Source organism: Pagrus pagrus (genome assembly GCF_965226575.1).
Source record: "Pagrus pagrus genome assembly, chromosome: 20".
NCBI classification, from domain to species: Eukaryota; Metazoa; Chordata; class Actinopteri; order Spariformes; family Sparidae; genus Pagrus; species Pagrus pagrus.
Genome location: NC_140207.1, coordinates 2,537,325 through 2,562,083, shown reverse-complemented (window position 1 = coordinate 2,562,083; position 24,759 = coordinate 2,537,325). Strand labels below are relative to the sequence as shown.

At 43.8% G+C, this 24,759-nt stretch overlaps 1 protein-coding gene across 1 annotated transcript; it reads left to right on the top strand.

The window, feature by feature from the left end:
* Nucleotides 1–1,125: 1,125 nt before the first annotated feature.
* Nucleotides 1,126–24,046, top strand: LOC311249755 (cullin-1). Its single transcript, XM_084341056.1, has 22 exons — nucleotides 1,126–1,284; nucleotides 11,587–11,999; nucleotides 13,967–14,141; nucleotides 14,780–14,947; nucleotides 15,661–15,711; nucleotides 15,888–15,978; nucleotides 16,809–16,972; nucleotides 17,061–17,223; nucleotides 17,411–17,541; nucleotides 18,159–18,266; nucleotides 18,354–18,460; nucleotides 19,271–19,319; nucleotides 19,411–19,542; nucleotides 19,651–19,768; nucleotides 20,292–20,368; nucleotides 20,606–20,724; nucleotides 21,550–21,655; nucleotides 21,777–21,824; nucleotides 22,270–22,352; nucleotides 22,445–22,550; nucleotides 22,952–23,065; nucleotides 23,175–24,046. The coding sequence occupies exons 2-22, from the start codon at nucleotides 11,860–11,862 to the stop codon at nucleotides 23,253–23,255; spliced, it is 2,331 nt and encodes a 776-aa protein (XP_084197182.1). The 5' UTR covers nucleotides 1,126–1,284; nucleotides 11,587–11,859; the 3' UTR covers nucleotides 23,256–24,046.
* The last annotated feature ends 713 nt before the right edge of the window (nucleotides 24,047–24,759 follow it).

Here is a 24,759-nt window from a genome sequence, read left to right as displayed (position 1 = left end):
ACGTTGATTTTATTTATCGACAGAAAAACAAAACAAAACCAAATTCATATGGACATAAAGCAGTGAAGCTGGAAACTATAGCAGAAACTTCAAACTTAAAGGGATAATCTGGAGTTATTCTTTCATTTTTAAAAACATGAATCAGAAAAAATCTTGGTTGATTCCCAACAGATACACACTATAACCCTAATTTCATAATACATATCTTTACAACTCCCACTTGTTTATATCTGTGTCTTCTGCATAAAAGAAAAAGAACCTGACAGGAAGATTTTTAAAGAACGCAGCACTTTTATTAATAATAATTTAAGACATTTTAAATCACATTCTTTATCAATTTTATGGCTGTGGTTGTGATGTAATGTGTCAGTCTACTATGAAATAAAAAAACGATTTTATTTATTTTATTTTTCATAAAAACTTGTAAAATCTCCAAAAAGCTGCTCTGAATCTTTTTGTGTTGACATGTTCCTGATATTAACCCTACACTGTGTATTCTATATCATCTTATTTTTATATTCTTTGTTTTTCCTACTATTATCATTATTAACATCTTGTAATTTACTGAAGCAGACCTCTGATGTGATGCTATATTACAGGGACACTGTGTTCAAACTCAGAATGAAGGTCAGAAATATGTATTTAGTTTAATAGTGACTCAACAAGCTGTTCTCAGAGGACAATAAGGTCCCAGAACCCTGTTTGAAGCTAGTAAGGTGGCAGGGTCCGCCACATATAAACACAGGAAAACAGTATAAATTGTGTTGTCCTTTAAGGTCAGTTTGTTTATTCAGTTTATTCAGTTTATTTAGTCATGAAAACAAATAGAGTTTGATTTTTCAGTTTGTTTGGCAGAAAAAAAAAAACATTCGTCAAAACTACAGAATGCTCCTTTAAACTTCCATACTATCTGTTGTTCTGTATTGTTTGTTTTTTCTGTATTCTTGAAGAAAAGAGAAGCTAAACGTCAAACGTGCCACAGATTAATTTTCTCCAGCACAACTCAGTTGTTTGTGAGGAAACTATGAATCATTTCCGACCTGAGGACGTTTCCAGCTGCATCGTGCGGCTCTTGCTGTGATGCCCATATTTCCGACGGCGCCTGAAGGCGGCATGATTCGGTGGCTGCTGAGCTGATCTTTGTGCGAACGAAGCAGAGCGGTCGCAGTTAGCAACGGACAGCAAACACACACACAGGGACGAAAGACGGCCGAGGAGACAGCTTCTGGACCCGAAAACCCATTCATACAACGACTACACGGCGACAGCGACGGCCTTAAAATGGTAAGAAGACACTTGTGGGTGGTGAACGTAGGCTGGTGGCGCTATTTTCTTCCTGACAATCAATCTAGCCGAGAGCTAGCTGGCTAATGCTAAACGGCTAGCGAACTGTTTTCCTGACTCATTATTGAGCAGCTCGAGAAGCTAGGCTGCCATTTTACACCAACAACACAGCCGCTCCGTCTGTCCCGGGCACTGCGGTTAGCTCGGCCGGGACAGCGTCTACCTGAAATATAACCCAAACACTTACTCTGTGTTTAAATTGATTAAGAGTGTGGCTCAAATGGAGGTTGTACTTTGATTGAAAGCTAATCCACCCAGCGCCAAGCAGCCAAGCTAACGTTACCTACAAGCTAACAGGCTAATCGAGCCTGAGAGGCTAATGTTAGCTAGCAGCATTGCGTAGCAGTGTCTGACACCATTCGCAGCTCAGCGTTGGATAATCTCAGCAAATATTTCCAAAAGCGGTTAATGAGTAGCTCGCTCGTATTATGTGGGATGATTACAGTGAATTTGCGGAGCTGGAGCTCCCGCAGCTCGACATTAAACAGAGCAGATCGGCCCTCTGTGGAGTGAAGGAGAGTGATTTGAACCTGACACAGGAGTCCTGGAGCACCTGGAACAGACCTGGTGGGCACCACTTCCTAGGCCTGGAGGTGTTTGATTGAAAAGGAAAAAAGAGGACAAGTTTCTCATGAGACTGAAGGCTCAGGACCCCTCTGCTGGAGGAAGATGTTGTTGTCTCTGACTGACTCCTTCTCCTTGATTTTGATGGAAAGCAAACAGTTTGGTGTTCCTGGATGCTAAATCTAAATCTACATCTGTTACTGTTTTGTCAGGGAGGCTTGTGAATGGTTAACATTGATGTGTCTGAGATGATGAATCACACCAAGTTTGCTCTATAGTGGACCCCTTGTTTGCTCAGAGATGCTGTTGTTATTTTTATACTTAAATTGGCTGATATAAATGTGCATTTATGGAGGATCTGGTTGTTTTGAACCTGACACACACTCAGAAGAAATACCTGGAAGAGCCATGGTGTGTTGAAATAGTTATTAACTCATCAGGACATGTTCAGAAACAGCTTATCTATGGATTGTATTTGTACTTTTATGTTGTGTTTCCCTTATAATGATCGGGATCTCTCTGTTGGAGGAAGATATCCTAAATCTTAAAGGGGCACCCTGTAGTTTGGGGGGAAGAAATTCAAACTTGAATAAACAAGCTGTTCTCAGAGGAAAATAAGGTCCCAGAACACAGTTTGAAGCTTGAAAGGTGGCAGGGTCCGCCACATAAACAAACTAAAACGGTATAAACTGTGTTGTCCTTTATGATCAGTTTGTTTATTCAGTCACGACAACAAAGAGAGTTTAGGCAGAAAACAAAGTGAGTCAGTGAAGATCTTTCTCTTCTCATTAACATTTCTTTCCTCAAACTACAGACTGCTCCTTTAACGCTGATGGAGAAGTTGTCTCTGGGATGATGAGGTGCACAAACCTGCAATCACACCAACTTATATTTTATCTTCTGTAGTTTTTGAGCAGGGTTTTCTCTGTAGTGCATCCTGTGTTTGCTCAGAGATGCTGTTTTTTATTTTCATACCAACATTGGCTGATATAAATGTGCATTTATGGAGGATCTGGTTGTTCTGAGCCTGACACGGGGCTCCCACACTCAAAGGAATACCTGAAATAGTCACTGACAGGCCTGGAGATGTTCGCAAACAGCTTATCTCTCTGTTGGAAGAAAATATTGATGGTCGCTCAATTTCTTTTTCTCAACTAAAAGCACATCTTTAATGTTTAAGTGAAGGAAACACTCACGGTTGTCATAGGTGGTTGTGCTGTCTGTCTTGGTTCACAAAGCGTAGGAGCTCAGCAGTCTGTCAGATGATTTATCTTTCTTTGTCTTACTGATCTTTATTTTTGTTTTTAATTATTGTATATTGGCAGATAAAGTAATATTTATGGAAGAGGTTTAGTATAAACACTGGAACAAAGGAGGTGAAACTTAACAGAAATGCCTATCTGTCCTTCAGAGGACTGTGGGAGATGATTTATTTTTAATTTTTAAATTTTTATGCAGTCAAATAGTGTAATAAAAATCATACTGTGTGTAGTATTGCTTTCTGAAGCTGTTGAAGCCTAATACTGATTATATGTTGACACATCAGTCTGTTTCTACAACAATACTGGTAATAAGAGGAAAATTCATGCCAGGAAATATCTTTTCATGGTCTTTATGGGGACTAAATGTGAATCATGTTCATATTGTTAGCTTGCAGCCCTTCAGATATCATCCAGTTTTTATTCTGAGGCCACGTCTGATTGGTTTTAAAGCGGCGTCTTTATGAGGGCGCTACAGTTTTCTTTCAGTGTTTATTTTGAGTGATGAGGTTTAATTGTACACGTGCAGACGCGTCGTATTCCCTCAGCATCAACATGTTTGAGTGGGAGGACCGTAGGGTGGGCGTATGTTGGTGTTCAGAGTTGTGAAGAACATCTACTGTTGGATGATGATTTTGCATGTGTGCCATGTTAAACAGCTGCAGACTCATCCTTCCTCACATACACGGTTATTCAGTGATGCTCGTATCCTCACTTACATTTGCTCTACCATATCTTGTGGAGTAGGATCACGTATATTCAGTCAAATGACCCCAAAATACTCATTGCACTGCGAGATGTCTTGACAGTTAGAGGTGTAAAGATGCACTGACAGGAATCTGAAATCAGTTTCAACATTAAGGATGTGAATACACTGTTGCATGGGCACATACTTCGATCTAATTGTAGTGTGAACCGGGCGATACCCGGATCCTGATGTTGCAAAGGAAAACAAGTGGGTTTTTTAAGAAAGAAGACTAAAGTCTGGCCATCTGTGAGGTTTGTAGGACAGCTGTATGTACACCGCTAGCTGTTAACATTCACCTGGTGCAGGCTACAAGTAGTCTGGATGCTAATACAGCTTGTACACGAAGACAAGAAAACACAAGACAAAGATTCAGATATCAAACACTTTGTCCAGCTACAGCTCAGCGAGGTCTGAGATAATCATACAGAAATAATTTCACATTTCTCCAGCTGACTGCCAGAGTGAGGCACCTGGGCCTCGCCGTGTGAGTTTATGAAGATCTTTCTCCTCTGATTAACATTTAATCCCCAAAAACCTACAGAGTGCACCTTTACTACAGCGAGCTCATTATTAAGTTTACATCTGCTTCCCCGTGAGACCACATGTGAGCCCAGCTTCAGTCTGCAGAGCCGTGAAGCCGAACCCCTCGCTGCTCCACAGAGCGGTGTTTATTCAAAATGTATTAATATTGAATGAGTCGCTTGTCCAGATTGCACCACGTTCGACACTGCACTTCCCTGAGTGTGAAGTGTGAAGTAGATTACATGAAGGGTTCCCGAGATATGTGAATAACATTCAGACAGACGGTCCTTGCTTTATAATTAGATGTTGCATCTTCACATGTAATGTAAATGGATCTGTTTGTGTTGTCTTCACTGATGTTTGGTTACATGTTGCACCTGATCTGCTCCTTCACAACAGCTCACTCACACCCGCCGACTTCAGTGGACTGATGCTCGCTCTGCTCAACTTCATGCTGGCACGCGTGACTGGAATCCGTCCGCATTAGTGTTTGGCAGCAGAAAATGACCGGTGCTCCTTCTGGGGCAGCACTATTGGCTAATCAGCAGTATGTAAACATGCTGGTGTCATTAGAAACAGCGCGCTGGATGATATTGTGTTCAAACATGCAGCGAAATCCAGTTTTCAAGTCGTGTCAGTCACGATCGGGGCCGTCCTACCTCCACCTCTACCCGGCCTGACCCGTCCAGGTCCGTCTGCTTAATATGTACAAGGTGCTGCGAAGTGACGGCGCTCGGGGCAGCAGAGTAAAGTCAATCCAACGGGGCTGAGAGTCTCTGCTTGGCTGCTCTGCTGAATGCTGAGCAGAGCAACAGAAATCAAAAGCTGCTTACGCTAATGAAATGTCCTCCTCCGCTGCCTAACCCGGCACATGATCAGTTGCGTGCACGCACACACACACACACACACACACACACACACACACACACACACACACTTTACAAGCATGTCAGTGTTGAAGAAGGGCTCATCAGTGTGATTCAGATTCAGCTGTGGCTTCACTGCTCCCCATGACTCACCCTCAGTTTTGATGTCTTTGTTTTGGTCACTACGACTCAGATTTGAGGAAGGCGACCAAATGCTGAAATCAGAGTTTGATATCTGTGGTCCGACTCTGCGCTCCGTCATCAGTGACGGCAGGTTCTGATGTGTGCGTTTGTGTATTTTGCATTGTTGATGTTTCAGATGTGGGGTATTGGGTTGTTGAGTCTGGCCAGGACACACGGTGACCAGAGTAATCAGATTTACCGGGCTGAGCTTTTTTTCCCACGAGCGCCGCGCTCCCTCTGTTTCTCCACCACTCCCTGCATCCTTCCCGTTCAGCAAATCCCTCTCACACACTCCGGTCTGGCTCCTGAGTTGTGATTATACCCACTGCTGCTGCACTATGAGGGCAGTTCAGACATATTCATTGTGGGAGAGTAGAAACCAGCAGCTGGATGCAGGTGAAGTTTGGCTCGGTTTGTCTGCCAGACATCTACTACAAGTCTTAATATGAAGGTGGACGGCAGATAGCAGGGTAAGAACCTCATTTATTTTAAAGGTGCAGTCTGTAGTTTTGGGGAAGACGTTTTAATCGGAAGAGGACGATCTTCTTTAACCTGTTTGTCCGTGCTGCAGACTGACGGCAGCTTCTACACAACAGGATCGTATCCTGTTTTCCCGCTCTGTCCCCAGTTAGTCTCATCCGACCCCCCGTGGAGAGCTTTTTTTTTGGCGGTGCCAGACACTTTTAGTGCCTCAGGCTGTGTAATCAGTCATATTAATACTTTCCTTCTCCTCCAACAATGAAGTGTAAGAAACCATCTTGATGATGTTAACCGTGAAGCCCCCGGGGGACATTAGTCACAAAAATGTGGGCCTGGGTCATATCGCCTTATTATACATGATACATATGTCACAGGGAGGCAACATGTGGATATTTCTTTTAGCCGTAATGGTTACAGATAATTATCTGCTTGTCAGGGCCGATTCGATACTGATGTGGCTTTTTCAGGGCTGATACTGAAATCGATTATAAGAAAACTGATATTTGAGACTGATGTTCATTTGCAGTAAAAATTAAACTCTGTATCAAAAGTGGTGAAATAAACCAAAGTACAATTAACTCAAGTACTGTTCTTAAGGACAATTTTAAGGTACTTTACTTCAGTATGTCCATTTTCTGCTACTTCTCCTCTCCATTACATGTATTTGATACATTTAGTTACGTTGCAGATTCAGATTATCAGTGTTTATAGACTGTTAAGTGAGACACTTTACTAGTAAGATGTTGTTGTGGGACAGAGAAACACATTTTAAAATTAGTTTATCAGCAATCTGAAAGAAAAATCACAGATACCGATAATCAGAAACTTGCTGAATAGTGGCCCAGATAACTGGTCACCTTCAGATGATTAATAACTTCACATTTTTGTACTCAGCTGTTTGTCGGTCAGCGCAGCTTCAGTGTTATTATTGCTTGTGACATGAAACCAGTCGGATAGAAACATGGACGGGCTTTCAAATACTGATTTGGACGTTGAATATCATGACAGCGGTAGAAGCTTTGAAACTTGTAAGCATTCGGTCAGTTGTATCACTGATTGATCTGCTGATTAGTTTCTATATTAGTTAATGAATCTTTTTGACTTTACAGTGTCAGAAAATGAAAAAATATATAATTTTGCATCGACCAACAACCATAAAAACCTAAAGATGTTCAATTATTATTTAAGCTGGAACATGTGATTGTGTTATACATGTTATATTCCTGCTCCTGGCTCCTTCGTAACATCAACCGTCCCAGTAGACGGTCAACAGCACTTGTTGACAGACACATTTAGGCACGTTGTTCCCTGAAACGAGTCACGACCTTTGAACTTTGCTGCCTTCCCGCCGTGAGTGAAGTAGAAACGCGGCGACCGTGGCGCCGTTGTTGACGATCCGGTATGGGATTCCTCTTTCACAACAAACTTTCTAGAAACTGTTGTCACTCTACCAGCTCTCGACATCTTGTTACTCCTGGTCACGTGGTCGTGGAACTGATTATAGGTCAGATACTGTAGCGACACGTATCCATCGCTGTCTGGTGTGGGAATCTGAAATCTGATCCCAGCGCTGCCGTGAAGGGCACCTTTCTTCACCACCAGTGAACACGAGCACCGGAGACGGAGAGAATGAATGCTCTACCTTGTGTTGTCGAATGGCTACCGGGAGGTATTGTCTGCCCTAGTTGCCATGGCAACTGCAGGAGCACCTCAGGTAGGGCTGCCTTCCCGAGTTCGGCGAGGATCTGCTGAAGAGGAGCGGAGGATGAAACGGGTCTGGAGTCTGGGCCGAGCTGTGTGGGCTCGCTGCCGACTGGCCCAGCTCTGCGTCCATCAGCTAACGCACCACCCAGCATCCTGATCCAGTATGAGCCAATACTGGTGAGGATCGGGGAGTGGGCATCACTAGTGGGAAGTTTTTAAGTGTAGGTAAAAGTTTTTTCTTTGGTAATAATATTACCCAGTCAGAGGGTAATATTACACCCTGTCTGAATGTATTAAGCGGTTACGATGCAAAATATACAGATGGGTGACAAATTAAAGGTCTTAGTAAGATGTTTGCCCGCTACATGCTGCCAGAATAGCTTCAGTACGCCTTGGCATTGGTTCTCTGGACTCCACTGGAGGGATGAACAACATTTATCCAAAAGATATTCCCTCATTTGGTGTTTTGATGATGGTGGTGGAGAGTGCTGTCCTGCCGGATCTTGAATGTCGCAGCAGGTTGTGAAGAAATGTAGTTTTGTGTAGAGATATTACAGGGGCAGCAGGCAGCAGGCTGCAGCTGCAGTGCTGTGGTCAGTCTGTGGCGGCGGGGGGAAGGGATGCTGGAGACGGAGGTTGGGCGTGGAGTGGACGGCAGATCTCAGTGACTGATGAAGACCGAATCCAGGTCTTGATGGGCCTGGAGCTTACTGCTGCGTCAGGGCTTTTTGTCTGCCTCAGTGCTGCTCTTGATCATCTTTCCCACCGTGTTCCTCAGATAACTGGAAGTACAAAATGTACTACAGTATCTGAATTTAAGAAAATGTACTGCTTAATTTTTTGGAGTCTCCGAGAAATTGTTTCCACAATAGATCTTATTATTTCTGTCGATGGAAAACAGGGAAATGTCTTCTGCCTTAATACAAATGAGGTAAAATGTCTCTCAGATAGAGCTGATGAGATAAAAAAGGTCATATTGCGATTTTTTTTGACAGATATTACGATTGTGATGTGATTCATGACGAGTACAACGATCATTTTTGCATCACAAATTGTATTTTCACCAAAAATTGTATTTTATTTGTTGGTCTGGACCAAAACAAACATGTTTTCTGAAAAAACTTCTTATCAGTTGTTGTTGTTGTTTACAATGAATTGACTTCTTCTGTTGTGATATTAGAGTTGTTTTCAAACTGGAACTGTGATACTGAAGACACAGCTGGTCCTCACATCTAATTTAAGGAGTCGTGGTTTCTGGACCATGTTCTGCTTTGTATTTTGGGACGAGTCCTAGAGCTGAAATGATTAGTCGGCGGTTGGTTGACAAAAAGTTACACAGCTTTTGTGATAGTCGAATAGATTAGAAATAGAAATAATAATCAGTTTTCTGTGCAGCATAATGACCCAAAACCATATTCCAGTGTTTTGTTCTCCCACGTCCTGAGCAGCAGCAGCAGCAGCGTGTTTGCAGCTCCGTATGACTGAAGCTGCTCAGACGTCAAGCGCTCTGTCGTTGTCCGGAGGCAGCAGCCAGGACTCGTCAACAGGGACAGGAAGTAAACAGCAGGTCAATCAGCTTCCTCCCCTCTTCCACTAACAGCCCATTGCACTTGGATCACGTCCTGAGTCCCCGGCCCTAATAGCTGTGAATGGTCAGTGATGGGCAGCGCTGCATGCCTGCTCCTTCTAAATATAGCAGCGCTGCCTACATGTACACAGCAGTTTCTACCCAAACACCCTCCCTGTGGGCTCTCTCATACTCGCAGGCTGCGTTTGCACAGCAAGGCCCAAACACTTGTTTTCTTTTTCAATGGCTGTTCTCAGATGTCCTGAGATATCAGTAATAACAACGATGTCCTGTCTTGGTTTACGTAACTGTGTATATTTTAACACAAGACGGCCACTTAAATATTTGTGCTTAATTTGTAATAAATGTGCAGAATTTTAGTTAAAACATCCAAAAATGATCACCAGAGTATGAAGAAACAAGTGTTGACGTTCTGTGAAAGACGTCTATGTACCGTGTTGCAGAGAGGTCTTCTAAAGTTAGCATGCTAACCAGCTAGCCCCGGCCCGTCCTGTCTCCTAACACCACTTTGTACCTCAAGAGGTGATAGTCTGATAGCAACCCTGGTTTCAGCTGGGAGATGTAAAAGCAGCCACTTCACTACTTAGTCAACAAAAAGGAAATATCACTAACAAACTAAAACGAGCTTAATCTCCGCGTTAACCCACCTGAAAACACGCTTCATTCAAACTGGACGGAAACTGAATCAAACTCGCCAACAGTCTTTGTGTGCGATGTGAAAGTATTCTGGGTCTACGTGCTGTTTTCACCTGCTGCTGCAGCGAATCCTCACCGTCGAGAAAAAACTGTCTGATAGTCTAACTATCCAAATGTCATCTCTAATTTAGATCGGAGCAATCCTTCTCAAGTTGCATGTCGGCTGTATGACTTTGGATTTGATGTGGACCAAGAATCCTCGTGTGACCTTTTGGAAATTGAATTATGTCTGAATGCTGTTATTTCATAACAATGTGTCACATGACAGAAAAAATAACTCTGGATCTCTGTCATGTTTAATATGAACTTAACATTTAAACATGCAAACTTTTCCCACAGCAGTTAATTTTCAGATTTTTTAGGTTCATATCAGAAGCCGAGTAGATTTTAGTGAATTCAGTGCGTTTCCCTGAGTCGTGAGTGATATTAAGCTTTTATCTCCTCATTTAATTTGACTTTTTGTTCCATTTGTTTGTTGAATCAGTGCAGACGCTGTTCTCTCGCTGTCTGCTTCCTAATTTATACCAGATTTTAGATTTTCACTGTGACTCTTGACTTCGCTTCCACTCTGCTTCAATTTACGAGCCGATGATCTGCACAGATATTCATGTCTGCAGTTAAAAGTCTTCCTTTTGTCACCCAGCCTGTGTGTCTCCTCTCTGTCTCTTTGGCGTGAAAGATGTTGAAGCAGCAAACTCGGGTGTTGATTTAGCGTCTCCTCTTGTCCCGACTGTGGGGATGAAATTACAGCTTTAGGTTCGTCACTTAGCTTTAATGATGTGGCCTTTTTGGACCGTCATCAGCGCCACTGTTCAACCAGCTGCCTTTACTCATGACCTGACCTCATAATAATTGTCATTTTTACCCTCTGTGACTCAGATAGGGGTCTACTCCAACTCACGTAGGCCATCCCAGGTCATGTCATGAATTATCTTGAGAAAATTAATGTAACAACTTCTATTAAATTAAGGGAACCTTGTCAGATCCTGTAGTTGTTCTCCAGATGTTTTTTTAGAGACTAGCTAACCTGAGTGGAGCTGAGCACCGAACTCCAGCTTCAGGTTCAGCAGCTGACCTACTCAACGCATTTCAAATCTGGTCTGGTGAAGAAGCTCGGTGCAGTGAGGCTTTTCTCCACGCTGGAGACATAATGTTAGTAATAAGACGGTGGAGTGCTCTGCTCTCATCTCAAGCAGTCGGTGGTGTCGACGTGTCTTTTAGCAACATGTTAAAACACTGTGCTGGATGAGGCGTTCAGACGAATGCCTGAGAGTAGAAATTGGCTCGCAGTGGCCTGAAATGAACGTGGTAGACTGGGCACCGTCTTGACTGGACTGGTGAAGGAAATCAGGGAGGCGTTGAAGTGGACTAATCTGTCATTAGCTGAGTGACGTCAGGGTCTGGTCAGCACTGTGTCTACGGGGATCAGGGCCAGGTGTCAGCAGATAAATCCATATAACCTACCTGACTAACTGCTAACGCAGTGCTGTTGAAACTGAGTTTGCTCTAATTGCTTTTTGATTCTGGGATTCACCAGATTTCTCATCACACTTTGTGCTTTTTGTGTAGCTTGTTTCCTGACAATAACAAAGCTAAAACAAAGATGGCTAATGAAAATGTTTTTCTTTGCAGGTCATCTGGTGAGGAGTGCCAAAGCTTTTAGGTGGAGGAGTGGCAGACAGCGCCACCCAGGCGTGCAGAGTGGGACTGCATCCCGCTCACAACCGACGACCAGCTTCCTGAAGCGCTGCTGCCGCTGCCAGATGGACTGCACACTCTGAGAGCAGAGCGAGTCAGGACAGAAATCAACTGAGGAGAGGAGCCGGGGGAGCAACGCTCACCGGAGCAGGAAAGGGAGGGCATTGTTCGGTAGGGAGAGGAGAGGAGAGGACGAGGGCCTCTACGATGTCGTCAAACAGGACCCAGAACCCCCACGGACTGAGACAGATAGGCCTGGACCAGATATGGGACGACCTGCGGGCTGGCATCCAGCAGGTGTACACACGGCAAAGCATGGCCAAGTCACGCTACATGGAACTCTACACGTATCCTGAGAGGGGAGATTATTATTATATTTACCTGTAGAGCTGAAACGAGCACTTGGTTCATCCCAACAGAAAATGAAAGGGAACAGTTCACCCAAACATGAAAGTCAGTCACCATCTTCTCCCTCCACACTGATGGAAAGTCAGCTGAAGTGTCGTAGTCCACAAAACATCTCTGGAGCTTCACAGCAAAACAGCAGCATTCTCCTAAACAACAAGCAGCTGGAGACTTGCACATAAAATGGCTCCATACAGCTCGTCTGGTGAAATCCAAATCTACAGAAGCCCGGAGATCATAGATTGATTTTTAAAAAGACATTATTCACACCCTCCATGCATGGTCGAGCTCATGAACCCACTTATGACGGGGGGAGGCTAACTATTTGAGCTTAGCAACTACAGTGAAGATTCAGGCTTTAAAATAAAAGTGTACATAAGGTCTTTTCAGATCAATGCTGCAACTCTGTTTTGCTGTGAAGCTCCAGAAATGTTTTGTGGATGACGAGACTTCACCTGACTGTCCATCAGCATGGAGGGAGGAGATAAGTGAACTGTCATGATAAGTAATTCTCTGGTTATAACGTCATAAATGTCTTAATATAATAGTGAAGTGAAGATATTTGTGTTTTTGAATGTTGGTCAGACAAAACAAGCCATTTGATTTCTGTCAGCAGTGCAGGATTTAGACATTTTATAGAAACGAGCAACTGAGAATGTGACCACACACAAGTGTAAGTGTTGAGAAGAAAAAAGCAGCGCTGCCTCTAATAGAGCGCTGCAGGGATGGTGCGTTTTTGTCGGCTAACCTGGAAGTTGGCATCGGCCCGGTTCCCTCGACAAAAAGCCTTTTGGATTTTTCAAGCTCTGTGGCAAACGTACGTTCATGATGCTTTGTTGTTTTAGGCTATAAATGTAATACATCGCAGTCGTATGACTTCCTGCACTATATAATACACACTTAATACAATACTCATACTCAATACTCATAACAGATCAATGTACAAGTTGTAGAGTTAGAGTTGGAGTCGGCCTGTAAAGAAGGACTAGTTAGTCTCTGTGTTCGCTGTGATGATGTTTAATGTTCCAGGTGTTTTTTATGTCGGAACAAAACTTGAAGATCTATTCGGCTTGTGTTAACTACAGACCTTATTTTAGACATTTAAACAAAACCCACTGACTTCAAGACGAGGTACGAGGGTACTCTATATCTGATGAGTCCTAGAGTTTATCTGCAAGACTCATCTCACCTAAAGCTCTGAGAACTAAGTGCTGGTCACCCTACAGTGGCAAATAATACTATACCAGTATTTTACCAGTCGTTTAGTCAGTAGCTACCCTTACTGTGTGTTTGTTGTAGTGTACTTGGTGGCACTGGCTCGCTACTTTCTTCGTTCTCTAACCTGTTTCATAGCTCTTTGCTCAGGTAACGAGTTACAACAAAGCAGGCCGGACTGAAGAGAACAGGAAACACGCAGCTGCTTTACATGATCACTGATCTGATTCACAGATTGTCTGTCAAAGGAAGTCTTCTTTTTTTAAAAAACCCTTCAGATTGTCATCAACCGTGTTTTAAGGGAAGTGCAGTTTGTGAACAATCTTGCAAACATGACATGCACAGTGTGCGCGATGCGAGTGTAAAGCACAGAGACGATTTTCTCTGATGGCGCGTTTTGTTGTTTGACACCTCACTTCCTCTCACACACCTTCCCAGCACTGAAGGAAAGCAGCCAGCCGTGTACTGTAATCCTGCCGCGCCAGGCAGAAGGAGCAGCTCTCATTTTAACTTAACACAGGCTCAAACCTGTGAATGACATGCTGGTCACATCGCTGGTCACCGATTATAACGAGCTTTGTTGTTGTAGAGAGAAGTTCTGGATGGAGGAATGAGAAGTTTACTCCTCGTGACAATGAGAGCAAGATGAGTGGATGTGTAGCGTCTCTGTGTTTGTTCCTTAACCTTCCCTCAGACATGTATATAACTATTGTACCAGCGTCCACCAGTCCAGCCAGGGCAGGGGCTCTGTGCCTCCAGCCAAGCCCTCCAAAAAGTCCACCACTCCGGGTGGGGCTCAGTTTGTAGGCCTGGAGCTCTACAAGCGACTCAAGGAGTTCCTGAAGAACTATCTGACCAGCCTGCTCAAGGTGAGCACACACACACTCCAGAAGACCTCATCACTGGATCTTAACACGTCTGTGTTTGTATGAGTTTGTAGACACGCGTCACATGGGGCTTTTCCACCGGCACTTTTGGCTGCGCTGTGTCAAACTGTGCAAAGTTGATTTGCTGAGACAAGCTTGAGATGGACCTCGCAAACATGTTCAACCCATGACGACCCTCTTTCTCTTCACACGTGTTGCAATACTTAAATACAAAACCGGAGAGAAAGACACTTTTAAAACTCTTAACTCACAGTAATTTTCTCTGAGTCTCTTTAGTGTTTCTCCTGAATCTACTTCATAATAAAAGCTTTTAAATAATTAAATAACGGGGGGCTTTTATTGTGAAGAAGTTATATTAAATGAAACGTAACTGAATTAGCAGAGCCACTTTGTTAGCGGCGGTTCTTAGATAGTACTGCATGGGTTGGGACCAGCGCGTCATTGGTTTAAGACAGCCAGCCCAGCCGTGGTGGAAATGCGAATCCCTGCTGCGCCGAGTCAAACCGAGCCGAGCCAGCACGTGTATGGAAAAGCCCCAACAGATACTGATGCACCCTCTGCATATAACTAATATCCTCCTCCTGTGTGTGTTTTGTCCTTCTCTGTTGTTTTCTCTCCAGGATGGCGAGGATCTAATGGATGAGTGTGTGTTGAAGTTTTACACCCAGCAGTGGGAGGATTACCGTTTCTCTAGTAAGGTCCTCAACGGGATCTGTGCCTACCTCAACCGCCACTGGGTCAGACGAGAGTGTGATGAGGGACGCAAGGGAATCTACGAGATTTACTCGGTACGTCTAATATCTGCACAGGCTTCTGTTCTGTTATCAGCACTCAACAGATACATGTTTTGGACCATGTAAAGTTTTATTTACATCTGATCTAAGCAAGTTACAGCCATTTATTATAACGTCATCCTCAGAGGTTTTCAGTGCTTAACAGGTGTAATCCTACATGTTATTTACCATGGAGATGTGAGATCCAGAAAGTAAATAGAAAGGTTATTAAATCATAACAAAGGACACTGAAGCAAAAGTGACAAAACTTGAACAACCAAAGCACCTCGGCTACAAACATCGCCTGTGGACCCAGAGGATGAAACTACATTTCTCAGAGCGCCAAACAAGACGTGTGATACCACTGAAAAGCTGAGAAACTCCACTTTACATTAGTTTTCAAAGCATATGGAGAAGAAGAGTGGTTCATAAGTTACTCACCGTTTTAAAACGAAGGATATTTTCAGCCATTTGCTGCCTGTCGACGTCTTTGAGGGAAGAGTTGGTGATTCTTAGTTCTGGTTTGTCCGAATGAAGATTTTAAGACCTTGAAACTGATTATACAAAACCTTTAAAGTCATTTATGTCCACGCACGCTGGTGTGATGGGGTCATACCGGTCTGCAGGAGCTGAGACAACTAACAGACATGCAGACTGAAGTCTTGACCTTGTGTTAACCTTCTCACTCTTGTCCCCCTCCCCTCTCCTACACTGCTGTTTCCTCCCAGCTGGCACTTGTGACCTGGAGGGAGTGTTTATTCCGACCCCTCAACAAACAGGTGTGTTGAGTTTCTTTTCATAAGAGTGGAGTGAGAGAAGTGGCACAACAGTGACTAACAGTCGTCAGTGTTATCTTGTTTATCCGCCTCAACCTTACCTGCAACATTCAGTATATTCTTAATGAGTCACCTTTTATTTTTTGTTGGTGCAAATAATCCTAATCTTTATTTTTCAGGTAACAAACGCTGTGCTGAAGCTGATAGAGCGAGAGAGGAATGGCGAGACCATTAACACCAGACTGATCAGCGGTGTGGTCCAGTCTTATGGTAGGTCAATAAGAAATGAAGACAAACAACCAGATAGAAGAAGCAGAGAGGACTAGAAGGAGGGAGCGTTTAGCAAGTGTCTCATGGCAGTAAAAGTACCGAACAGGTTCCAGTTCGATCATGAATAAACTGTGCAGCTCCTCAGCTGATCACTATCACTATACTGAAGAAGGTTAACCATTAAACAGGAAGTTACAGTGGCAGCTCACCTGACTGTTTAGTAAAACTAGCTTTTAAAAAGAGTAAATCCAGATTTACAGTTAGACGGAGCTCCGATGCAGAATTGAAAATGGGTCTCTGCTTAGTAAAGCAAAGTTTATTGATGTAAACCGAACTGAAACAGAGTTTTCTCTGTGTGGAGCTGCTGCCCAAATTGAAATAAGTACATTAAAATCAATTTGTGTGCCGTCAGGACCTGGACAATATAAAGGAGGGAAACATAAACTTTCAGCTGCTCTGTATTTCTTCATAAAATGTTGTGTTGTTAGCTTAACTGTTAGTCATGTTAAGTTTCTGCTGATGAAAAAACAACTGATTCTGCTGCTTCATAATAAAAGCTTGTAAAATACCTAAATAATGGGCGACTTTTATTGTGAAGAATTTATTGGAAATTAAATGTGCGTTTTACTGAATTAGCTGAGTTTTGTTGTCTCAGATTCTTGTATAATACAGCCGCGAGGAAGAGTGTTTACTTCTCCTCAGTGACATGAACGTATGAGACCCAGCCTATTAAGAGATTGAATAGTGATCACTGACTGTTGATGTGACGTCCAGCAGACTGACGGTGTTAGTTCACCTGCTCTTGTGTCTCACCTGTTCTCCCCCTGCAGTCGAGCTGGGTCTGAACGAGGAGGACGCCTTCGCCAAAGGCCCGACGCTGTCCGTGTACAAAGAGTACTTTGAATGTCAGTTCCTCACTGACACAGAACGTTTCTACACGCGTGAGAGCACAGAGTTCCTGCAGCAGAACCCCGTCACCGAGTACATGAAGAAGGTAGACGGTCCTCACTCGGTCTGCACACAGTTCATGGCAGGTTTTTATTAAAGAGCTGCTTTTAATACCGTGTCCTTCCCTTCGTCAGGCGGAGGCCCGTCTGCTGGAGGAGCAGCGGCGTGTGCAAGTTTACCTCCATGAATCCACCCAGGACGAGCTGGCCAGGAAGTGTGAGCAGGTCCTCATAGAGAAACACCTGGAGATCTTCCACACCGAGTTTCAGAACCTTCTGGACGCCGACAAGAACGAAGGTAAACCTGCAGTTTGATTTTAGTGTGTCGTCACATTTTGGCCTTTTTCACCTGCAGCAGTTTTAAACATCGTTGCTCCAACTTTCCCCATTGTTCAAAATCTGAATCATCTCACGTCTCTGACTAGATCTGATCAGATCTACTGTCCAAGTTAGAAATATCTCTCTCTCTCTCCGTATCTCCTCAGACTTGGGTCGGATGTACAACCTGGTGTCGCGGATCACAGACGGTCTTGGCGAACTGAAGAAACTTCTAGAGACTCACATCCACAACCAGGGCCTGGCCGCCATCGAGAAGTGTGGAGAGGCTGCGCTCAACGTACGGACCAGTTTTCACCTCCGTTAACGATTCTGACTAGTTCACTTCAACATGTCGACTAAGACAAAGATGCCAAACCTCCTTCAGTGTGTTCGGCTTGTTTGTAGCCACTGAACAATAAGAAGAGGCTGTAGACTGAGACGTCAGGAGGCTGTTTGCTGTTTTGAATCTGTTTTGTTTCTGGGTGTTTTTTTTACATTACAATACCCAAGTCCTGCACCTCTCGGGGAACGAGAGGTGCTTGATCTTTTAAAACGCAGCATGTTGTCGTGCTCAGAGGGTCAAACGTTCATGTAGATGGATCATTTCAAATAGTTTCTGTGCCTTCAGCTGCGAGAGCTGCATGTTACAGCTGAATAAAACAAATATGAGCTCAGTGTCGTCTCATCTTCACCTCTCACCAGAGGGAATACGATTTTTCTTATTGAGATCATTTTAACATTTTTAGTTTAAATCTAGGAGGTCAGGAGAGCTGAGGGGAAAATAACTTGGCTGTTTTTTTAAATAAGCTGATCAGCCACATAAACTGTCTGAGAGTAGTAACGGGGTAAAATAAACTTAAAGAGAAAAAAGAAATTCATCCATGATGGAACCAAAGACGTGTGTGTTTCTTCCAGGACCCTAAAGTTTACGTCCAGACCACCCTGGACGTCCATAAGAAGTACAACGCCTTGGTCATGTCTGCCTTCAACAACGACGCCGGCTTCGTGGCAGCGCTCGACAAGGTCGGTAACCTGTCAGCTCTCGAGCTATCAGGGCAGTCAGAATAACTTCAGGTGCGACTCTAACGCGGTCCGTCTGTCTTTTCTCAGGCATGTGGTCGATTCATCAACAACAACGCCGTCACCAGGATGGCTCAGTCGTCCAGCAAGTCTCCAGAGCTGCTGGCCAGATACTGCGATTCTTTACTGAAGAAGAGGTGGGTGTCAGTTAACACAAACATTAAGAGAACGTTCGAATCGATCTTCATTTGATTTGATCCTACTGATTCATAAAACCCTGATATTAATCTTCAAATATACCTTTTCTTGTCGATGTGGGGCAGAAATTAACACCCAAATTCAGCGAGTAAATCTCTGAAGGCTAACACAGTCATGTGATTAAAAACTAGTCTAATACATTTTGGTATCATTTATGGACGAGCTGCTTCCGTCTTCTGCTGTTTGTCTGTTCATGGTGCATTCAAGTGCACCTCATAAAGTCAGAAATCTATAATTGAATGACCACGAAAGTTATTTAAGACAGGAATGCTTGTTTTTGACATACATCGGCCCACATCTGTCATTACTTTCATCTTCTGTCACTGCAGCATTTTTGATAATTAGCTGCTGAAATCATGATATCAATTTCATTTCTCTTTCATATTCAAGAAAAATTGGTTGTAACTGAAATATCCCGAAATCAGTAGTGGCACTCGGCTCTGTGAGGCTCAGTGTTGGAGTTTTATCTCCAAGATATTTAAACATTTATGACTTTATTCAGTCTTGTACAAGTTAAATCGGATGAAACGTATCGATATGTAGAAATCTTAGAAATAACATCCTGCAGCTGACAGGAGAATAATATCTGCTCCGGATCAGAAGCTCGTCATCGACCTGATGTTTTCAGGATCAATAATAAACAGGAAGTCCTAAAGTTGTTAGGATGATATAAAGTTTGAACACCAGACGCAACATGAAACTGTGTTTTCACCAACTGAAGCAAATAAACACTGTTTTTTTCTCTTCAGCTCTAAAAACCCAGAGGAGGCAGAACTGGAGGACACACTCAACCAAGTGGTGAGATACTCAACATGCACCGCTCCAGTGCATCGAGTACAAACAGAGGTCAGAGGTTCATTCATGTGGGTTTTTGTCTTTCCTCCTCCAGATGGTTGTGTTCAAGTACATCGAGGACAAAGATGTCTTCCAGAAGTTTTATGCGAAGATGTTGGCCAAACGTCTGGTCCACCAGAACAGCGCCAGCGACGACGCGGAGGCCAGCATGATCTCCAAACTCAAGGTGTGACATCACGCAGTCTGTCTGCATTAAAAACACCCGCAGCAACTCCAAACTGTCCGGTTTCTACCGACGCCGACTGAATCTGCTTTTGTTGTTGTTGTCGTGCAGCAAGCGTGCGGCTTCGAGTACACGTCCAAACTGCAGCGAATGTTCCAGGACATCGGCGTCAGTAAAGACCTGAACGAGCAGTTCAAGAAACACCTGACCAACTCTGAGCCTCTGGACTGTAAGTACACTCTCAGACACCTGTCAAGGTTTGTAAAATGCTTCATTTTAACTGTGTTACGTAATTTTCAACACTATCTGGTGTGTTTTTTTGTTGTTGACACAATCACTCGTGAACCAAAAACCTTTAATATCTGAAGTGAACCGAGCCCGTCGTCATGTTTGTTCGTCTCCTGGCGTCTCACAGCAGACCGACTGAGCCGTAAATTGGCTCCTCATAAAATAAAAGTCAAGAAAAGCAATTAATTGATGATCAAAATAGTTATTTTCTCGACAAAAACATGAACTGACTAATCGTTATAGCTTCGGTAGTGTTGGCTAAACTAAGTTGGTCTAATCTTGCGGTGGAACAAAGTAGATAATGATTTGTTTTATTGTTTTGGAGCTTTTTATGTCAAAGCAGCTCGTCGTACTCGTCACACGTCGTCTCAGACTACACAAAGAACCAGCTGAACTCTGTTGTGTTAAAGCACATAAACCCACATATCTGTATTAAAACTGATTTCTTTGTGTGTGTCTTGCAGTGGACTTCAGTATCCAGGTCCTGAGCTCTGGGTCGTGGCCTTTCCAGCAGTCCTGCACCTTCGCTCTGCCCTCTGAGGTAAAAACTAATTAGACCTTTAAACGGCAAAATGTTGAACCCAGGTTTTAAACTCAGTCTCACTTTACATCGTGTGCAGTTTGAACAGCAGTCCTGTCGGGGGGACACACAAACATCACAACCCCTCTTTTAGCTCGAGGCCTCACTCAGACCTTCTCCACGGCCCCTGCAGGTCCCCGGACCTCAGGTTGAGAAGCGCTGCTCTGACCTCTCCTCTTTGTCTCCGTCTCTGTGCAGCTGGAGCGAAGCTATCAGCGCTTCACGGCGTTTTACGCCAGCAGACACAGCGGCAGGAAGCTGACCTGGCTCTATCACCTGTCCAAAGGAGAGCTGGTCACCAACTGCTTCAAGAACAGGTGCGCAGTGTTGTGACAGTGTTGGAGCCGACAGGTAGAGGGCGCTCTCTGCTCTCTGTGGTCTCGTCAGCTTATATGTGACTGGATGAAACAGACTGAAGGATGTTTAATGGCCTCATGATGTGCTTTTATTCTCCTATTAACCACAAACCTGTCCTGATCACTTGGAGCTGTAACCAGCTGATTACGTATCAATACTTCTTCCATAAAAACAGCTCCAGCAGACGTCATTCTCCTCCAACGCTCAGTGTTTTGTTGATTGATTGATTGATCATTATTTCTGTCCAGTTCAGGATATTTCAGTTACAACACCAGTTTTTATTGGATATTAAAGACTTTAAAAGTATTAATGCTCACATTGACAATTTCATTAAAAAACACCCATGAAGGAAAGAACGATGAAGATACTTTTTGGATTGTTTTTCTGCAGCATTTTTAATAATCAGGTGCTACAGTGTTTCATAAAAGAAAAAAATTAAAAAGAAGAAAAATGTTGCTGTTTAAAACAGTTTAAGGTATAGATTTCAGAGTTTACAAGGTGTACTTGAACGCACCATGAAGGACAGAAGATATTTAAAGGTGGTTTCTTCTTCTTCGATACTTGACGTAGTGAACAGCTGTTAGAGCTGCAACAAGAAACAATCTGAAGTCGTCACTTTGGGCTCTGGGAAATTGTGACGAGCATTTTTAACAATTTCTTAACATTTTATCGACTAAGCGATTAATCGATAATGAAAATAATGGTCGGTTTCAGCCGCAGCTGTGAGGAACGGGCTGTGCAGCTTGAGTCTTTTTCACACTGACCCTGTTGGTTGTGGTTTACAGGTACACGCTGCAGGCCTCCACCTTCCAGATGGCCATCCTGCTGCAGTACAACACAGAGGACAGTTACACCGTCCAGCAGCTCACCGACAGCACACAGATCAAAACTGTGAGTACCAATAAACATCCTCACAAACTCTAATGAAGCTTTAAACCACGACAACACGACACGAAATTCATAGAAATGTTTGATTTTCTTTACTAACTGAAACTTTCGTCTTTAATTTCAGGACATTCTGGTTCAAGTTCTTCAGATTTTGTTAAAATCAAAGCTGCTGGTGAGTAAAATAAACTCTTCTTCCTTCTCTCAGTCAGACTTTACACAAGTCTTCACATCAGAGTCAGTTCAGCTCGACAATCATTTACATGTCCACGTCGAGTCTCATGGAGCACCCAGCTGCTCGCCTTAAATTCTCAGTCTTCGTTCCTGCCGGCGCCTGTACAATGCATGAAAATGACACCTGAACCTGCAGGTGTCTGCAGGTCCTTAAAAGTCTGAGAAGACAGAAACATGTTATTCTCATTCTGAACACCAGAGGGTGCCAAATAAAAAGTTGAATGTGTTTACAGGCTGAAAATTCTCATTTTACTCTCAGTGATAGATTACCTTCATTCAAGATGTTGTCATCCAGCAGAGCATGTTATAAAATCACAGTCTGTCTCTTACTGATGGTTTGGGTTCAGCTGCCTCCCTCATACGACGTCTGTCCGTCTGTCTCTCAGGTGATGGAGGACGAGAACGCCAACGTGGACGAGATGGATTTCAAACCCGACACCGTCATCAAACTTTTCCTCGGATACAAGAAGTGAGAAACTCGTCTGATTCCAGTCAAAGTGTCGTACAGACGCGACGCAGGACGTTCATTAACCTCACGTTGTTCTCGTCTCTGCCCCACAGTAAGAAGCTGAGGGTGAACATCAACGTCCCGATGAAGACGGAGCAGAAACAGGAGCAGGAGACGACCCACAAGAACATCGAGGAGGACCGAAAGCTCCTCATTCAGGTCCGTTTGAACTCTTCACCTCCTTTCGTTCAGTCTAGAAAGTGGATCTTCTGCTGGTCACTGTGAAATGTGCAGTTTCATCACAGAGCTGCAGACTCACAGGGTTTGAGGGTGTCAGGTTGGCTGCAGGAACATCTGCCACAGCTTTTACCTGAGCTGATGGTTTCTGACCCACCTGCACCTCTAAAATCTGCTAGTGAGCACACTGAAGTTGTGTCTGATGTGCTTTAACTGATTTGTTGTCAAAATCTGAGAGAAAGATTCTTCTGTGTGCTCAAAGTCTTAAATCTTTTACTTCAACTCGTGAAAAAATGGCAGTAAGAAGAGTTTGAGTTTGAAGACCAAACAGGAAGTCTGCTGTGTTGAATCAGGACTGATTGTGTGTGTATGTGTGTGCGCAGGCTGCCATAGTGAGGATCATGAAGATGAGGAAGGTCCTGAAGCATCAGCAGCTCCTGGCTGAAGTCCTGAACCAGCTGTCGTCTCGATTCAAACCCAGAGTCCCCGTCATCAAGGTAACACACACACAAACACGCACACACACGTGAGCGTCAGGTGTTGGTTTGTGTTCCTGGTTTGTGTTCCTGTCCTCATGTGTGTGTTTTGTCTCCCTCTTGTGGACAGAAATGCATCGACATCCTGATAGAGAAGGAGTACCTGGAGCGAGTGGACGGGGAGAAGGACACGTACAGCTACCTGGCCTGAACGCCTCCCGCCCGCCGGCTCTCCTCAGTTTTATTTTTATTTGTTCTCTTCTTCATTTTTTTTTTTTTTTTTTAAGTTTTATGTCTGAGTAATAAAGTGAGGATCCCTCTGAGCGGCGGACATGTTGTGAGTGTGTCGCCGACCACGTGACCGCCCTGATGTGACAACCAACCACCGACCTGAGGGGCCGAACTGTCTGCTCTCCCTTCAGCCATGAAGGAACTAAACCCCTCCTGTTGAGACCGGGAAACCCCGTCTACACGCTCGCCTGTCCCGTCCCATCTGTAGGACTCAAACACACACACACAGACACACACACACACACTTCCTTGTTGTCATATTGTAAATAACAACCACAGACTCTAAGAGGAAAAAACAATCCCTACTCCCTTCTTTACATAGCGTAATGAATTAGCCTACAGCCAATCAGAGGAGAGCCGCATCCAAAGGTTTCTGCATGCTACTGCCTACCTGCACCACAGTGACCACGAAAAGATTAAAAAGTAAAAATAAAAGTCGAGTCACTGGGCAGCCGACGCAGTCCACCGTACGACGACGCGAAATCGACGCCGGTCCTGTTTTAAATTAAAGTCTGCGACTGATCCGGAGGAGGAGGTGGTGAGTTCAGAGCCGCCATGACGCTTCTTTATCTGCTGAAGTTGTCTCTGTTTTGGTTTGAGGTCGGTTGGGTTCATGCAGGAGGCCTGTTTCATTACTGAACGGTGGACATTTGTATAGTGTGGTTCATTTTCTAAATGTGTGATAAATAAAATAAGGAAAGATTTCTCTAACGCTCGCCTCCACGAGACTCTGTTCACACCCGAGACACTGACACACCTTCACCTCCGCTGGAGTCGCGCCTCTTCTGGTCCACGGGGGACCCGATACACAACACTTGAGCTCACCAAGTCAGTGAAGTCAGTTTGTCATTAAACTTTACTTCCTTCTCTGAGCTCAGTCGGCTCCGTGTTGGTGACGTGTGTTGAGTGAGACGATGTCGTTCACTGAGCGCTTTAACACAAAACTACATGAGATTTTACTTTAATTATGCCAAAATGTGACTTTCTTGACTTGGAAAATTATCTTGAGGAACATCAAACGATCAAACGTTTATTTTTCTCTCCTCGTTGACTTGTGAGTGAAGATCCCAGGAGGGAAACGGGAAGAGGCGTGACTTCAGCTCTGTGTAGTTTTATTTTGGAGAGTAGAAAGAGGAAGTGGGATTCCCTCTGGTATCTGCTTCATATTGAAGAGTTTAACATCTTTAAAATGGAAACATCAGAGGAGAGGCTTGAAATGAGTCATCTTTAAAGGGACAGTTCACCTGAAGTGTAAATCCAGTCGTCTCCTCCCTCCATGCTGATGGGGTCCACCAAACATTTCTGGAGCAGATGTGCAGAACTTGCCTTAAAAAAATCATGTTTTTAAGTTTCTTTTGGTATCAAAGTAATCTGGTGATAGTCGTCTGTATATCCATGAGCGCACAGCAAACAGGAAGCGCTAA